Source organism: Eulemur rufifrons, chromosome 7 (assembly GCF_041146395.1).
Source record: "Eulemur rufifrons isolate Redbay chromosome 7, OSU_ERuf_1, whole genome shotgun sequence".
Lineage (NCBI taxonomy): Eukaryota > Metazoa > Chordata > Mammalia > Primates > Lemuridae > Eulemur > Eulemur rufifrons.
Window position 1 is genome coordinate 175,276,691 of NC_090989.1, and position 18,310 is coordinate 175,295,000.

The following is an 18,310-nucleotide window of genomic DNA, read 5'->3' on the forward strand; positions in this document are numbered from 1 at the left end:
GCTTTGTTTTTATAGTAGCTAAAAACTATTTCAAAACAGCCCTAATTGCTATGGTTAGAGTAAAAGAAAATGTGTAAAAGAGGAAAATCTAATACTGCAGTTCATTCCAAATATCCAAGTTCCTGTAAGTGTTTTATAAGATTTTCGTAAAGAAGGATATACTACCTACACTGTAATTACCTGCCCACCAAATCTGTAAGAATGTGGTTTCTCCAGGATCAGGAGTTGCTCTCTGATGTGCAGGAATACCCTAAAGCACAGTGTACCTCTCGTGTACTCAGTGTTATAAAATACAATTTACAGTGTTTTCCTGACATAATGAGAAGTCTTTTTAAGAAATCCTTAACAACTTAATAAAGTTATAACACAGACATGTTCCTTTTTGTTGTTGTTCCATCCTCTGAGTTTTGCCCCCTCCCCACCCCGAGGAAATAGCTCTATCTCGGCGGCAAATTCTCCATGGAGTAAGCATGGAGACAGTAACCTCCAAGCAATAAATCTGGGTGTTTGATTTGAGAACGTTGCTGAGTTTGGAACAAAAGCATACCAATCATTTTCATTAAAGCAGTCTTAGTTTTTGCTTTTGCTTGCCTTTCCATAGAAAAGAGAAGAATCTTTTAAAACCTGAAATACAACAAACTTGGCCATTCTAACCATAGGTCAACAACCGCTTTTCCGCTCTACGTACCTGATTCCTAGAACTTACAGCTGCTCTGGTGAACTTTTACATATCCTTTTTCGTGCAGGATCTAAGCCTCAATAAAATCTAAAGTATGAAAAGCTTATTTTAGAGGATGTGGGCTCTATTCCTTTCCTCCCTCCGAACTGATCCTCATTACCCACCTTCCTCTAGAAGCTCCCTTCCCCAGAGACACACAGATATCTGCACCTGCTCTTAACCCAAGGAAAAATCCACAAAGCTGGCTTCTTACCAGTTCTTCCTACTCATCTTTTAGGTTTTAGCTCAGACATCACTTCTCCAAGAAGTTTTCCTCAACCTCACTGCTCCGGGTCAGTTGTCCCACTTACATGTAGCATGACTCATGCTTTCATGTAGTGTGTATTTGTGTGTGTGTGTGTGTGCGTGTATGTGTGTGTGTGTAGTTATTTATTAGTTTGTTCCAGAAGACTCCAAACACCTCAATGGCAGCGATAGGTCTTTCTTATTTGACTACGCTACGTTCAGTATTTATCATGCTCAATAGATATTTGTTGATGGAATAGTTTGATATTAAATGCAGGAATTCCCTTCCTCAAAACAATCTACACTTTAAGTCTTGGGTATGATTCTGAAAGGAAAGGGTTTTTGTTTGTTTGTTTGTTTTTAGGTTGAGAAGACGAAAGACATGACACTAAGCAGGAGGAGATGCTTTTGAAGGAGTGTGAGGGATAGGAAGGCTGTGAGCTCCCGTTCCAGTTCACCCATACACTTTCTTCCCAGTGTGGGTCGAGCTCAGATTCACATCTAAACACTTGGGCACCTTCCCGAGATGAGCATATCCTCTAACTATCCGAATCTGAAGATGAGTTCCACAACAGGATCCAGAAAATGCGTCTAAGAGCTGATGTAAGAATAATCCGAGAACATTTTAGCAGTTTCTCTGATGCAATGAAATGGGGACTGGTTGGATGATGGAATATAACAAATGACACTTACCACCCAAATGGCATTTAGTGAAAAGCAACATTTACAGCAAAGCATTCTATCACTTAGTGACTAAGAATTTTAAAATAAACATGAGGTTTCTTTTACACAGAAATGGAATTAAGAAAAAACTTCGTAAACTTACTGGCAAGGTTGTAACATGAAAGTCCCCATCTATGGTTACATTTGAACCCTGGTGACTGCTTGTTTCAAATCAAAGATTCTAAAAGGATACTCATTCAAACATACACCATGCGTTCTATTATTTAGGGTGGAATAAATTAATTACAGGCTATAGGGAATATTTTTCATGTTAGAATCAGTCACCAGATAACTCTGGGTCCCTGAAGTTGAAAGCACCAAGAGTTTGCTGTATGTGCGTGCCTTTTTTTTTTTTCTTTTTGGCAAGGAAGTGTAAATTTATGCAAAACATTACACATCCACCTTTTATAATTAATTTCCCAATGCCTCACCTATACATATTTTAATAATTCCTGATTTATAAGATGGTATCTATAATAAAATTTTCTATTTTCCAATAAATGAAAAGAAGGCAGGTTCACTCCGACAACAGAGTGTCACACAATACCTGCTTGTCAGGCACCAATTTTTACTTCTTACATGTAAGTTAAAGGATAAGGAATTTATAATGCTGCCTGTGAAGGGAACCACTTTTCATACACAAATGTGATCTTTTTTTCCCCCAAAGGGTAATACAACAGTACATTTACATAAACTAATCCAAACAATCTATGTATTTGACAATGGCAAACCTCACACAGACGGCCTATTGTTGGTTTACATCTTGGAGTTCTTTATATTGGCTTGTAGCGCTGCTCTAGCTGTCAAAGGTTTGACTTGGACTCTAAATAAATGGTTATAGAAGTGCTGTGCAGCGATATTGGACTTCTTTGCAAAAGAAAACCTGCTGTGTATGAATTCAAAAGCTATTAATTTTTCAGTCAAAAATATTCGTGCCTATTTCTTTTAATAAAGAAATACTGTGCTGAGCTACTAAGAGATAATGTTGACTAGTGGTAGAGAATTTTCAATAGAGCAGTTAAAAATAAATTTAGTAGGAGGTCCCCTTCAAAGTTATAATTTTCTAGAATGTAAAACATTTTTTTTTAATACTAATCAAGGCAAACCTTCCTTCCCTGTTCATTTCCCTCCATGACTGCTGTTCCCTGTTTACCGGCTGCTTAACACTGGTCCACGTGGAGATTCCCAATGGTCCTTTTGTGGCCCGGGTGGACTTACATATATGGCGCTCCCTGCCAACACCTAACAGTCACTTGCCCAGTGCCCTACAGAATTTTGTAGTTCCTTCTCTTTCATCGTATCCCTCCTGCTCCCAAAGAGCCCTGTGATCCGAAACAAGTCCATTCCTAGAGTGCTGGGTCCAACCATTATTCTATCATTGTTTTCAATCCATGGAGGAAGGAGAAGACAAACCCATTCTCTCCTTTGTTGTTACATGGAAAGATTCAAACTCTTCCTTCTGGGAAAACCATTTCACTAAAGCCATCTGAAGACTTTCAAAAAGTTCCAAGGCAATCAGTGCCCTGCGCAATGATGCCTGTTCAAGAAATCAGCCATGTCATTTCAGGGTGTCACCAATTTGCTTAGGTGGGTTCACGCTATTCTCAGTATCCTCCATAAAAGGAGGGGCTGCTAGAAATAGCACAGTTGACTACTGATTCCACAATTCTGAACAGCCTGGTTCGTCTTTTCCTTTCTTTTTGGTAGCCTACACATCCAGTCCTACAGCCATTTACTGTAAAATACATGGAAACTAAGGACTCTCTCCTAGTAAAAATGGATGCACGAAGTGTTTAATGATTTTATGTCCTATATCTCAGTAATGTGTTCTGTTTCAGACATTAATTTTGTCTGCCAACTGCATCTTGGCAGGCTACCATATTTGCTGGGTTAATAGTCTGACTCCGTTTTATTTCTATCACCATAAATCATACATATATGGGTGTATGTTTGCTTTATTTATAGAAAAAAATCAGTCAAAACAGATAAACCAATACTTTGCCATTATGCTGCATCATTGCATATTGATTAAAATTGCTGGTACTAACTATAGATTGTCAACGCTCAATTAATTTTCACACAGTGACTCCAAGCAAAATCAAATAAAGGCAGTGTACCTTTAAATTTTACAAATCTTAAAATCAAGAAGCAAAGCACTGTCTCCATTTTGAATAATCAGTTAAAGCTACTAAGAGAATTTTAGAAATATATGAGAAATATGACTGTTAAAGAGATCAATTTATTACAAGGGAGGAGGTCCAAGAGAGGATTTTGGGTTTAGCTACCATCTTTCTGCTTTGATATTAACTGCCTGTGCTGGGATGACATCCTTCAAGGTCCAGTAAAAGGGAACAAGGCAAGCAATAGGAGATTCCTAAAAATCAAATGTAATTTCAGTGTACCATGTTTGGTCTCCTAACTGTGAAGGAGTAATTTTCACTTCAAATTCCTTAGTAACCATTAGATGCTCTCCATAATACAGCCTCTAACTATTCCACCACAGCATGTCTCCTATTTCTTTCCTCTGTTACAGTTAGACTAGACTATTTCTTGCTCCTTTTCTCGCACATTGTGTTCTCTTGGCTTACCCAAGCTGAAACGCCTCTGTCTTCTGCCATCATGGTTTAGTTGCCTTCTCTGCCTTCCTGCCATTCAGAAGGATTTTCTTTTTCCAGTGAGCTCTCATAATGTATCTTAGCACCTTGGTTTAGCACCATTCTGTCCCAAAGAAGAGCTGGTTGCTTGGGCCTCATGGGCCAGGACCATGTCGGAACCATCCTGCATCTCCCCTAATGCCTAGCATGGTACCTCCATCATAAAAGGTAACTGGAAATAGTCAACTGATCCCAAGGCCCTTGTCACCCAAATCTGCCGTAATAGGCCATCCTCCTTCCTATGTGTGGGGTGAGGAAGCAGGACAGGAACAGTGTAAGTTGTTTTGTTTTTTCCCCTTGGTGTGGGATCAGTACTTACGGGCTGAGGGGCGGCTTTGGGTTCTGTAGACTTCACATGCAGATGGGTCATCATGGCTTGCAGGCGTTCTTTGTCTTTTGCAAGCTAGCAGGAAGAAAATGCTTTGTTATTTCTCTGAATAAAGATGCATGACTCTTTTAACACCAGAAATGATACATAGTCCAAATTAAACTATGGTACCATAGCACATGACAACATCATTTTCATTGCTTAATCCTTTTTGAAATCTATATGACCACTGCCAAACTCCAAGTCATTGGAGGTAGTGGTGTGAGATTTCTCAACACAAGATGCATTAGACTTTAACTGGGAAGTTCTAGACCTGCTGGCACCAAAGAGTCCCGTGGAACACAGACAGCTAAAAGACAAATGTGAATCACGCCTATTAACCAACCTTATTCATGAGGAAGCCAAAGGGAAATGAGCTAGGTAGCTAAAACTCATAAACTCATCTGTTGTGGTTGTGGAAAAACTCCTATCCAGATGGATACATTTATGCAAAATTAGCTTCATCTTTCTTAACAGGTAGGCATAGATTAAGACAGTGCTGGCAAGTGATATTAGCAGGGCAGGAGCAGGCTACGACGGCTGACAGCTTCCCATTTTCAAGTGAGCATAGAATAAGCTTACTCACTTATTTATTCCATATTTGAGTACCTGCTATGTGCTGGCCTCATCTTAATAATTTAAGTCTCCTTATTCTATAAAAAATTATCTTCCAAAGTCACAGGAGTTTCTAATTGGATATACATACATAGTAGGCACTCAAATACTACTTATTGAAACTACTTTATGTTTGCCTTGGATTGCTTTAACATGACGATATTTTCAATAGTTCAAGACAGGTGGGCATAGGGGACATATAATGATTACGTCTGTAAAACAAGTGGGAAATACATCCTCTAAGATAAAGTTAAGAGAACAGGCATGGTGTTTAGGGAAAATGTAAAAAAGATTAATGAGAGAGAGGAAGAGAGGGAAAGAGAGAGAGAATACATATAGTTTTATTTCAATACTTTTTATAGACTATCTGTCCAAAATACTACCTTAGAATTGGGAAGGAACTTACTCCTTCTGTCACCTAAGTAGCCTGAAATGCTTTAAAAATCCATTATTTTTTGTAAGTCTAAAATTATTCCAAAATAAAAATGAAATATGCTTCACCTTTTTAAGCAAAGTTGTTTTCTAATGTGTGTGTGGATGGTAGGGGGCTGTTTCAGGAATCGGGGGAAGACAGAAAGAAGGGAAAGGAAGAAGAGAAAAAAACTTTCAGCTTATCCTAACTGGTTGACTCGGGCTCAAGCCATATCACATTTTAATTTTTTTCTCTTTTTATTCCCTTGTGGTTCGGGGAAGAATAAGAAAGAAAAAAAAAAGTCTTACAGTGTTAGCATTTATCTTTCAACAAACAGGAAATGAAAATGATACCATATTAGGAGCCACTTTATGTTATCCATTCTCTGTTCTTTAGTAAGTTATTGAACAGCCAAACTCAAAGATTCTCTGAACACATAATGCTAAAGGAATTTAGTTTTCCCAAGTGGCTCAGAACAATTAAATTGTTGGGAATGGCATTTTTCTACAGTTATTTGTTTTTTTATGTAAGTGCCTTAAGTTTTTTGGTGTCAAAACTAAAATATTCTCAGATTTTGAAAAATGTTTTGTTTTAAAGTTATCATGGGGCAGAAGATATTCAGGCATGTTTTTAAAAACAAGTAGTAGTCTGCCATGCTGAAGAACACAAATTAAAGGGTGAGAGGGGGTGTTTACTCAAGAGTCTGCTGAATATTAATTATGACTTAATTTGGGGGTGAACACTGCTGATGTACCAATTACAAAGAAAATGACAAATTTCTAAGTTTGGTAAAAGGAAAATCCAAAGCCTTAGCATCAAAAGGAATCATCTTGTCCATATTCCACCCAAAGGTCTGTCAGGCTGACCTTTTACTGGTCAAAGGTGGTGACGCTATGTTGCAAACACATACCTAGAACTTGTATACACAGGCGTATCTATAACCCTGAATATAACTGCCATGGGGAACATTTTCTTATTTTTCCATGAGAACACTGCTTAGAATTCATCATCCATTTTGAGAATTATCCAAGAATCTCAATTCTACTACCCTAGTTCTGTTTTTCTAAAAGATGGGCAAGGTTACACGAAAAGGCAAAAATCCAACTTTTTGTTCTTGTTTGGTTAGTGCAAACTGACGTTTAATAACATATTCTTAGACGAGTTTTAGTCTTTTGATCAAGCATAGCTCTAACACAAAGTGTTTTAACCATTAAAGAAAAAAACCTGCCAGATTCACTTTTTCAGTTTTTTTTTTTTTTTTTTTAAGGCAAAAAGGCTATAAACATTCACACCTATTGAAACCATATCCCCTCTCTACAATGGCTGCCTTGCATTTAAAATACTAGCTGGTCCTTCAAAAAGCTTTCACATTCTTTATTACTTTTTATGCCATCATCCCATGAGCTCACCATCCCCATCAACTTTCACGGCATCCTTTCATTACTAAAATATGAGAACACAAACATTTAATGTCAGCAAACATATTCCAGCATTCCCTCTTAAACTGTGAATCTCGTGAAAAAGCAAAGAAAAGGGGGTTGAGAAATTCAGTCCGAAGGTTAACTAAAAATTTGGTCGGCAACTTCTAAAATTTTTTTTATTTGTGTATCAAAAGAGAATTACTCTCTCAAAGCTTTTCTGGTGGGTATGGAGTGAGTGTCTGGCATAAAAGGGGCAAAAACAGGCTACACGTTAAAGGGGGCTGTTTTTGCAGGGGGCATTTTAATTACCGAGTTTGTTCACCAATTCTGTAGAGCTATGGCAAAATGAAAATGATCAAGGAGGCGGGCACAACAATCACACTGTGCTGTGTTCAAATTCTAGCTTGGGGAGTCTGAGCACATTATGTGACCCCTTTAGGTACCTAGTTTCTCCTTCTAAATATGGAATAATCATCTCTGAACTCTGAGGGGTTATTCTGAAGATGAGGTGAGCTCTTGTACATAACAAGCTTAGCAAAAATCACTAGTGCTCTATGAATGCTCAAAAAATTGCTAATTTTTTTTTTTTTTTTAATGAAAATGAAACCAGTCTAGTCTATCTAGATTTCTACTGGCTGAGTATATGTTTGGAATCAGGATCCACGTAACAGGGGTTCAACGGAGTTTGCAGTTTGGCTAACTGGAAAGAGAAATCATTTTGAGCTTTTAAAGAATGGAATAGAAAGACAGGAAAGATGAAGCCTGCTTCTTATAGATTTATGTCTTCTGTTCTTACTGTATCTTTCCCTCATCTGGGAAAATGTTTTCCCTCCCTTTGGCTGATATAGGTCATCCCCTCTTCTATTACCCATGGCCTCAAATTAGGTTTCAGATAGTCCAAGCTGTAAAAGATCAGGATTTGTGTATTGCTCCAGACCCACTGGTAACTGCCAAAGGCTAGCAACTCCATTCGACATCTTTGAAGACAGAAACTAAGGAGATTAAACTCATTCTTTTAGCAGAGAAAAACGTGGTTTGGGGTTCATTTAACATCATCATTTTCGATGTTGTCAGGAGGACTAATCATTTTAAGGCCAATTTGGTGGCTCTCACTCATGAGAAACAAAACTCTGCTGAAATAAATGAAGGGTTTTGCGTGTGTAAGAATGCCGGCATGATGGAGGACAGAGGAGAAGGGGCCAAGCCACGCATCTGATTTCACAGAGGCCAAGGTTTCTGTGGCTGTTTCAAGTCCTCTAGTCCTATTCTTACGTATTCTAGTTGAGGAAACCGAGGCTGGCAGCGTAAATGTGTCTGATATCTGAGGTCAGGGAGCTGGGAAGGGGCAGAAATAAGACTGGAATTCTGGTTACACGGTGCTGGTCTGACGGTCCCACACTGTTGTGATCATGAGAATCACCTGGGACAAAAACTAAAAATACAGATCTTTGTTGCTCTCCCCGCGCCCATGCTGAAATAAGGAGGCAGGACCGGGCACACGTGCATTACTCCCATGCAAGGATGATCTGCAATTTACCTGGCTGGGGTCTCACCCAACACTCTAAGCAAGGGACCTGGAAGTAGGTATTTTTAATAAGGAGCCCAAGTGTCCAAATTAATCAGCTAAGTTTGGGAGACACTACTCTCTGCCACAGATTGAGCATGCCTTCCACATTGGCTGTACAGGTTTCCTCGGCAGTTTCGTACACAATGGTGATCTAAACACATTAACTTGACTTAGGCAGGGTATATCCAGCTACACAGGTCTCCAAAGCACATACAATCAAAAGAAGAAAAACAAGAGCAAAAAACAAAACAAAACAAACAAACAAACAAAACCAGTGAGTGGAAGGAGAACTCAGATTCTTCAACCAGATCGAGATTAGAGCATTTCTCAAATAGTTATTTTTTACCCATTTTATCAAACTTTGGTTTCAGAACTCAGCAACAGTGAAAACTTTTAAACGATTTTTTCCCCACCAACGACAGCATTCAGGTGGTGGGCAATATATGGCTCATTTCACCCCAACTGAAGAATTTCCCTACTTTTATTGTATTCTGTCACCATCTTAACATTCCTTACATGGTATTATTAAAGACTCTCTTGACATTTAAAGCAGACGCACACTAATACTCAGTCATAGTCTAGGAATTCTAATGCTCCCAGAGTTAGGCAGCATTTTAAATTATGAAAAATAAGCGTCTTGGTTTTCAAAGTAGGACGTGGAAGTGAGAAACCTAGAGACTCTCTTCTTTTTCTTGGCTGCAGTCACAAAGCGGTGGCAACATGAAGCTATGATGCCGTTAGGACCTCTCTTTTCCCAACGTCCTCTGAGCTCGTTCAGGGACAGTCAGGAGGGTCTGCGAGGCGGCTGCTGTGAGGAACTGTCCTGAGTATTGCCTCGAATGGAGTTAGAAAGGTTCAAAGGGGGATGCATTACAGATAATATATTTGCTAAAGTCTAGGACGCGGGTGTGATTACAAATAGCACCACTAATGGTAGAGTAATCACATGTAAAGTCTGTACGGTAATTGATTTGTGTTAGGATTAATGTCTCCCTCTGCTACTGAAACTTGTGCACTTTTCTCCCTGCTGACATTTTCTTAGAGCTTACAGTTCCTCGTGTAGATGATTTCAAAAACTTCAGAGCGATCCCAGCATCACTGAGCTCCAGTCTTGTCATCTTGCTATGGATTGCTCAGGAGAGAGCTCCTGAGCTCAGGCAGAGAGGAGCACAGCAAGGTTTAAAACCAGCAACTGCCACTCCTGGGTACGCAAAGAACCCCGCTGGGCCATGATGACCCTCTGGGGTGAAACCGTAAGGCAGGCACCCTCTACTAAAAGGAATGCAGCCTGCAATGGCCGGGTAAGCCTCCTGGGCTTTTGCCTGTTACTCACCACTGGCTTTAATCAGACCTTCTAAACTCAGTTTCCCCGTCTGTGTGATCTGCGTGTGTTTGTGTGCAGGGACCTGAAAACTACATATTTGACTCTGAGAGGCCAATGATTATTACGATCACCATAAATTTAGCAATACCTTTTCAAAGGACAAGAAGAAACACTACATGAAACATGCTCTTTAAATATAAGACACATACTGATTTCTAAATGTTACATCTTTCTCTTTAAAAGTGACTCTTACAATCGAGGGAATAGGGTGGTATCTACTCACAGAGGGATTGTGAGGATTCCACGAAATCGGGGCTGTGAAGCCCCGAGGACTGTGCCCCAGCACACAGTAGGAGCTCAACAGAGAGCCCTTCACACGGTTTCTGAGCCATATGACACCATCGCAAGCAGAACGGGGATTCAACAGTTCTCTCCACAGCCGGTGGATTTACACTCATCAGTAGGGTGACCAGCTCGTTCCAGTTTGCCCAGGACTTCCCCAGGTTTGAAACCGAAAATCCCAAGTCCCAGGAATCCCCTCAGTCCCAGGCAAGCAAACTGGGATGGATGGTCACCCTACTGCATGTTGAACAGATACATGAATTTTAAAAAAATATAATATATTCTTCCACTACCCGGCTCCCTCACCCTATAACCTGGGCGACTTCTTCAGCGGCTCCCTCGGCCTGGAATGTCCTCACCAATAGCCCTGTCCACCCCAATCCTCCCCTCGCTCTGCTGGCAGGGCAGTTAAATGCATGCTGTCCTACTACGCTGCATATTACTGGGAGGAAGGGGCCGCCTTACTCGTCTGTATCTGGTACTTTGAAGACAACAGGTGCTCGGCAAGTAGTGACTGAACAGAAGAAAATTATGAAAGAATGAAAGGTGCCCACCCCTCCACTCCCCGCCCCTGCCAGGCAGATCAAGCTCAGTTTGGCTGACTCCATTTTTGCCTCGCCTGCTTCAATACTCATTCAATACACCTATAGGCCAAGGGGTGGTATAAGAAGCCTGTCCCGAACCCTGTCCCCCGACACATGACGGAAACATATCATCTCCAAGGCTGCTTCTTTCTTTCATTCAAAAGACATCTCCGTCCACCGGAGAGGATACATGACAATTTAACAATGTCACACGGTCACAGAACAGATCCAAACCACAATATATGTGGTCAGAAAGATGTATCTATACCACTAACGTCTCAGCTTTCTAAGAGAGGTAAATTCTGCCAGAAGACTTTTTTCTCGTTGTCTGTTAAACCGGATGGTGTTCCCTTTCCCCCAAATGGAATTGTGATTCAGCCACTGCCACTTTTTGTGATATGTCATCCACAGAGTAAAGGTTGGGAGGGCTCACAGGCAACATCCTACCCAACTGAACCCAAGTAAACTGGATTAACTTGAATTTAAGTCCCTAGGCCAAAGTCTAGTGGACAGTGGGTGCTCAACTGTCATGGAAGTTTCAAGTGCTTCCTTGTAATCCTGGCCGTGGCATTTCTCGTAGACAGTCCTTACTCTCAACATATTTCCAGTTCCTGTGCCTCTGTCCCTCGGTCCTGGCAGGGGTGGAGGGAAGGCCATATAAGGTCATGTACACTGATTATGGGAACTTTTCTCCCCTTCTAATTCTAACTCATTTCCTTGTCTGTACATCATTCCAGAAGAATCTGTCCAAAAAAAAACCTAACAGATAAAATCTTAATACATTCCCTGACCTCAAAAAGCCATGCCGCTGACCCAAATGATTCCAATGGTGTCTGTCTGTCTTGCTGTTAGCTGTCTATGTGTACAGTGTAAGGAGCTCCCACACCTGGTGTTTATAATGTTGGGCTTCCAGGTAACAGTTGGGTCACTACCCATCTCGTCCACTGGTAAAACATAAAGAAATTATTCAGAAAGGCTCAGAACCACTAAGATGTCTTTTTGACTCCTCTTTCCACTCAAGGAGACCAATAAAAAGCTCCAACAAGAGAATGGAATGAACCAACCCTTCTCTGTTAACAAGCTGCACACAAGCAGTCCACTGCTAAGAAAACATTCACCATATATTTTTATACCTTCCAACAAAAATTTTAAAAATATTGATGTATCTTGCCTTTTGGAATTGATACATCTATTAAGATGCTGGTATTGTAAATCAAGTCATATTTTAAATACACAGGGACAGGACAGTGCTTAGACACAGTGCTGATGAGAAGGTCTACGTCAGACTCCAGAGCCCATCACCTTGATTTCTATCGCGTCTGAAATCTCACCATTAGAGTCTTAAAGGCTCTGAGTTTGATTAAAGTGTAGTATTGTATAGACAGCTCTATGAAGGGAAACAGTTCTAGCCACTATCCCTTGGCCAGCAGGTTATTTATTTATTTATTTATTTTAATTTGCATTCTCATTCTTTAGGAAGGTTGGACTGATAGAGCAGAGACACAAGGGCCTTCCATTTTGGGTCAGAGAAAAGGTTTCTGCGGATCATTTTTAAAGGGGCTGTATAGGTATATAGGACAGCTCTCAAGTGACCTTCACCACCTTTGGTTGCTTCAGGAGCTGACTGGCTCTGCCCTCCGAATTCTCCTGTGCAATCTTTTTATGACAACCCTCCAGGTTAGACACAATGAACCACCATCCATGTATACTCTAAGATCACATTTGAGCTTATTGGGTTTGTTTTTACAATGGGGGCACATGTGTGGTCTCTCTCTACCAGGTGTAAACACCAGAGGCTTTAAGTACTGCTCTGCAGAGAAAGAGAGAGGCCCTGTGAGTCTGGGTGGTAGGGGGGATTTCTCCTCCTACTCTAAAAACAGCAGCCACCCTTTGGGAATTGTTCAAACTTTAACTGTGCTTTCCTGTGATGCTAAGTGGTGCAAATGTTTTTCAAATTCAAGTTAATCAATAGTAATTTTATAATATACTTTGAGAGATACTTGGAATTTCAGGTATTTCCTGGACTGGGAAATGCCTTCTTTAAGGGAAAAACAAGTCCAGTTGAGTGCAGGGCATCCTCTCTAGAGGAGGTGATACACCAGCCTGTGGCTGAGAGAATGGCGGATGATGCCAATAGAAAATGCAGACAGGCAGGGCTGCTTGAGCACAAGCATGTCTCTTTAGAGTGTTCTTGCTGCTGTAACCCAGGTTCTTTGGGGACAATGACTGGTAATTAAGTGAATGAAAAAAATATGTTTCTAGACAGGAGCATGAAATGACAATGTGACAGCAAACAGAAATGCTAAACTTCAGAGAAACGGGGAGCCTAAAAGGGATCTAGCTTTGAGTATAATTGTACTGTGTCCGAAACGCCCCCAAATGTGCTGGGGTCTGCAACCCAAGGACTCCCAATCTAACTCTTGGTGAAGGCTTCTCTTAACTCTATCTCAGGGCAACAGTGCTTTAAATACTAAAAACTGTTAACATTTTCTCGTCTATTTCATCTGCTCCAATAGTAACTAATGGATACACAACCTGCTTTGGTTTGGACACTTTCAACCATTAAAACCCTCTTTCGAGTAAATTTCTGGTGTTTCTACAAGAATCTACTAGTGTCATCTAGCAGACAGCATCACTGGAAAATTATTTTGTAGTCTGTTTTTCTTTCTAGAATGTAAGAGTGAGGAAGGCAGCCCTATCTGTTTCAATCACTGTTGTATTTTGTAGTGGCTCCAGCGAGGTTCCTGCTATGGAATAGGTTCTCAGGAATGTTTTACAAAAGGAGTAAGTAGCTGGATGAATGAATGAATGAGTATCTCTTAGCCAGTCTTCCATGACCCGAAGATTGGCAAGCACTTGTCACATGAAGCTGCTAACAAGGAAACCTGACCAATTTGATGACTAAACTGGTTTTATGTTACACCATGGCTAAGAATGAAAAGGCAAAAAGGGGTGAGCAGAACTGTAGGTAGCCAGGAAACTAAGGGGACAAGTTGCTAATAATGCAATGCAAATGATTTTTGCCTCTTGAACAGCGGTTGCTTGGCAGACTTCTGTAACAGCCAGATAATAAATATTTTCATCTTACATGAAGGAGAAATAAAAAATAAAATAAAAAGAAAAAAGGAAAGAAAAATAAGTATTTTCGGCTTTGCCGGCCATATAGATTCTGCTGCAATTACTTGACCCCACTATTGTAGTGCAAAAGCAGCCAGACAGTAAGTAAGTAAATGGACCTGGGCATGGCTGTGTTCTAATATGACCTTAACAGGGCACTAAAACTTGAACTGCATAGACTATTCACCAGTCATGAAATATTATTCTCCTTTTGATTTTTCTTTTTCCTACCAACCACTTAAAATGTAAAAATCTTCCTTAGCTTGTAAGATTTGGCCCGAGGTCTGTAGGTTGCTCTGGACAAGGACTATGTCAACACTCTGAGAATTCTCTCAAGCTTTGAAGAAACCAAACATGACAGAATTAGCCTGTCTCTTCTTCCATGAAAGCGAATTCCCCAGCAAAAACATTAATATTATTAGGTACATCACAGGTAACTACTGCACTGTAACTTCTGGCCAGCTCATCTTTGATTTCTACCACAAGTCAAAAAAACCTGCCTTCCGTTTGATTTAGGGTTGAAAGATGAAAGGAAATCTATGAATAAATGAAATCTACAAATAATCAAAGAATTCTTCTACCAGTTCGTATTACTTCTAGGCCACACCCACCAAAAAACAACATTAAAGCTGCCAGGAGATACCCTCGTGACGTATTGGTGGTCTAATTCTCTTTCTCCTGACCTGTCTTTGTGGAGAGTGAAGAATAATTTAAATAATAGAGGCCAGGCATGGTAGCTCACGTCTGTAATCCTAGCACTCTGGGAGGCCAAGGCAGGAGGATCGCGTGAGATCAAGAGTGCAAGACCAGGCAGAGCAGGAGTGAGACCCCATCTCTACAAAAAATAAAAAAAACTAGTCAAGCATCATGATGCTTGCCTGTAGTCCCAGCTACTCAGGAGGCTGAGGCAAGAGGATCACTTGAGCCCAGGAGTCTGAGTTAGTAGTGGGCTATGAAGATGCCACTGCTCTCTAGCCTGGGTGACAGAGTGAGACACTGTCTCCAAAAAAAAAAAAAAAGATAAAAAAAAAGATACCCAGTTCCTGAGTAATTAACAATGGCCCAACACTGAAATTTGTAGTCTGGAATGCCTATCTGTCATGACAAATCATGACAACTCTGGTAAACAATTTATTTTAGCCCATGATTAAGAATTTAATTTTATGAAATAAATAAATGTAGGAACTTGCATCACTTTATGAATATCATCAATATGTACAAATTCTGGTAATAATAGTCATATACTTTATTCTGTTGAATCCAGATTTTCAAGGCATTACTGTGCTTTAATCATAAATGAACATTGGGGGTGGATTAAATCTACTACTTTTTTTCTTCTCAGTAGCCATGCTAAATTTAAAGATGTTTCCAAAGACTTATATAAAATTTGGGGGATTGCGTGATGTGTCCTTTTCCTGTATAAATATCTTACTGTCCTAATAAGTTTACATCCATAGTTTGAATGGAAAAATATTAACTGGCTAAAGAAAATAACTTTTGAGAAAAATTCTACTAAAAAATGTAATTTGTCATATAAGATAATAACTATTTTTAAAAAAATCCTTTCTATCCTGAAAAGTCACAACAAAAAGTTTAAGTGTGTTTGGCTGATTTTTCTCTGCAACTATTTGAAGCTGTAAATGACTTAACTCAGTAAAATTCCAAATGTAATTATCTTCTGTACTTAGCCTAGGGCTCTCCATATATCTCAGCATTGCTGTCTTGCATACAAAATAGGCTTTTCGATGGCTGGTAACAATATAATGTACAACATTGTTTTAATTTCCCCTAGTCGGCTAACCTCTTGCCTACACTAAACCAGCCAGAGAAGAAGCCACAGTGAGTCATCAAGCACTCAAAAGCATTTTGGAACTCGGCTGCATAAATGGGGTTTGCAGGGGTCAGGCTTCTGCATTTGTACATTTGAATAATCTCCATTTCTGACCTAATTTTTACTTTTAGAAACTAATTTTCTATTAATTATACCAAGAACGGAATTACTGTTAAAACATGGCCGTTCATCAAGTTACACCCGGAAGTAGAACCCATCTGAAAAACATCCTCGTCTCTCACAACTGGGATCCTCAGGAAAATATGCACGAGTTTCTTTTCCCTAGTCATAAATTACATTCAACATAGCCCAGTGGATTTCCAAATACCAGATTTTATAAATATATAAAATATATATATGCATATTATATATATCATACATCTCTGAATGTGTATGTTTAAAACGTGCCCAGTGAACTCTCAATTATCCTCAGCGATGGAGAGAAAAAAGGACCATGCAAAATGAGGAATAAACCCACAGATAAATTCTATTGTTTAACTTTGGAAAACACGGCTTTTGTGTGAGCTCTCTCACCCAGTCTTGGTCTCGCTCACTCTTTCTCTCTCCATTCACATCCATTCTCTCTCCATCTCTCCCTCCCCAGCTTGCCTTTCTAGCTCCAGTTTAATCATATGAGCAACTTTGGGGACTTACACCGACAACAGATAACCGGAAAGTTAAAAGGAGAAGAGAGAAAGGAGGGAAAGTGAGAGAGAGGCGGAAAGCGAAAAGCGGGAACTGAGAGTTGACCGCGTACACATAGGTGCCCAGAACGTGGGAACGTCTGAGCAGCAGTTCCAAAGAGTGAAGAGAGGGAGGCTGAACTTGCCCGAAGAGGCAAAAAAATAAAATAAAATAAAATAAAAAAGGACAACAACAGGTTTTGGACCTTCCATTCAATAATGAGTACACAGGAACTCATTACAGAACACTACAGAAATTTGGAATTTGAGGAATACTGAGGTAATATTAAAAATAAATTTGGTTTTACCTGTAGCTCTAACTGCTGTACAACCTGCATTTGTACTCTACATTGAGCTGTACTTCTATCGTCCAGCGCATGCTCACTGTTGAGATGTCTGCAACAATACATAGAAAATCATTAAGTGAAATGGAGAAACAAAAAGGAAAATATAAGTTACCAGGATGCTTAAGCACACTCTAGGCAGCGGGTCTAGTTCCCAGTGGGTAGCGGTTTAGTGCGTGGCCTGCCCTTTCCCCGTCCCCACCATTTGATACTGTCATTACATATAATTTGGCACTCTGTTATCACCAAAATAAAAGTCTTCCAGGGAGAAGTTCTGCAGGGCATCTGGACATAACCATTTACACACAAATAAGGAAGTTTAAAGAAATGAAGTCAGGGCAGCATTTCAAGACCACCTCAATGGGTAGAAATCTTAGCCTACTAGGTATTTTAGAAGAGTCTGCTTTGTAATGGGGCTGAATAGGATTGTATGTACACAACAGAACTGATTTTATATAACTGATGACACATCCATACACTGAAATGCATTAACGTGAATGTCAGGGATGGCAAAGGGGAGAAAAGCAACTTGAAACATATGAAACCTGAAAGAAACATAAACCTACACATGCAAATTATGTACCAATGGGGGTGGGTGGGAATGCAGACAACTATTTAAAAGGAAAACTCTGCCTGGGTTCTTGCAAACCACCTGGATATCCAGTTTATGGATGATTCAGGCCACACGCTGAGAATGCCTGTCTTGTGGTCCCTTTTACTATTTATTAGACTTTCCAACAGGGAAAAGGCTAACAAATTGAAATTTCAATTTCAGTTTTAGCAGATGCAGGAGCTCTGGTAATCAGAGGGTTGAATCAAAGCCTAAAATCTTAAAAATAAAAATTCATGTATCCACATTCCTCGGTCCTTTCCTACTAGTGATACAGAAGACTTAGTGTATAAAGAGACATTTGCCTCTAATTTTATTGACAAGATCGTCATAAAATGGAGGCCGAATCACAATTTAGATTTAAGATAAAAAAAGCCTAATAATTCAATAATAGGGATAACTAGCTGATTTTTAAGACTTTGGGATGCTAACCTATTTCAGGTGCTTGTTCCAAATATGGTAGAAATGAGAAATTTAAAACCTGGGTCTGTAACTCTTCAAAACAACTAAATAAGCCAAATGAAATGCTCACTCTTAATGCTTAATTAGGTAAAATTAAACCTCACTCCTCTGTTAATTCATCTCCTTCTGTTTAACAACACTGGAAACATGGTTACTTCATGTCCTAAAGCTACTTGTAATAACTTTTTCCTTCAAAACAAAAAGAACACAAATTCTGCTGTTCTTCATACTTATTTATATCGCATCCCCATTTCCCTTCAAAAAATAAAAAAATAAAAATAAAAAAAGAG

The 18,310-nt window shown here is 39.7% G+C and overlaps 1 protein-coding gene across 2 annotated transcripts in view; it reads right to left on the reverse strand.

Annotated features, from left to right (window-relative positions):
- FOXP1 (forkhead box P1) overlaps positions 1-18,310 on the reverse strand; it is a 566,277-nt gene that overhangs the window by 25,983 nt on the left and 521,984 nt on the right. For both annotated transcript variants that reach the window (XM_069476045.1, XM_069476044.1), the window contains 2 exons: positions 16,913-17,000; positions 4,661-4,744 (listed from right to left, as the gene is read on the reverse strand). In XM_069476045.1, coding sequence (XP_069332146.1) covers positions 4,661-4,744; positions 16,913-17,000 — 172 coding nt within the window. The remainder of the gene's footprint in view (positions 1-4,660; positions 4,745-16,912; positions 17,001-18,310) is intronic.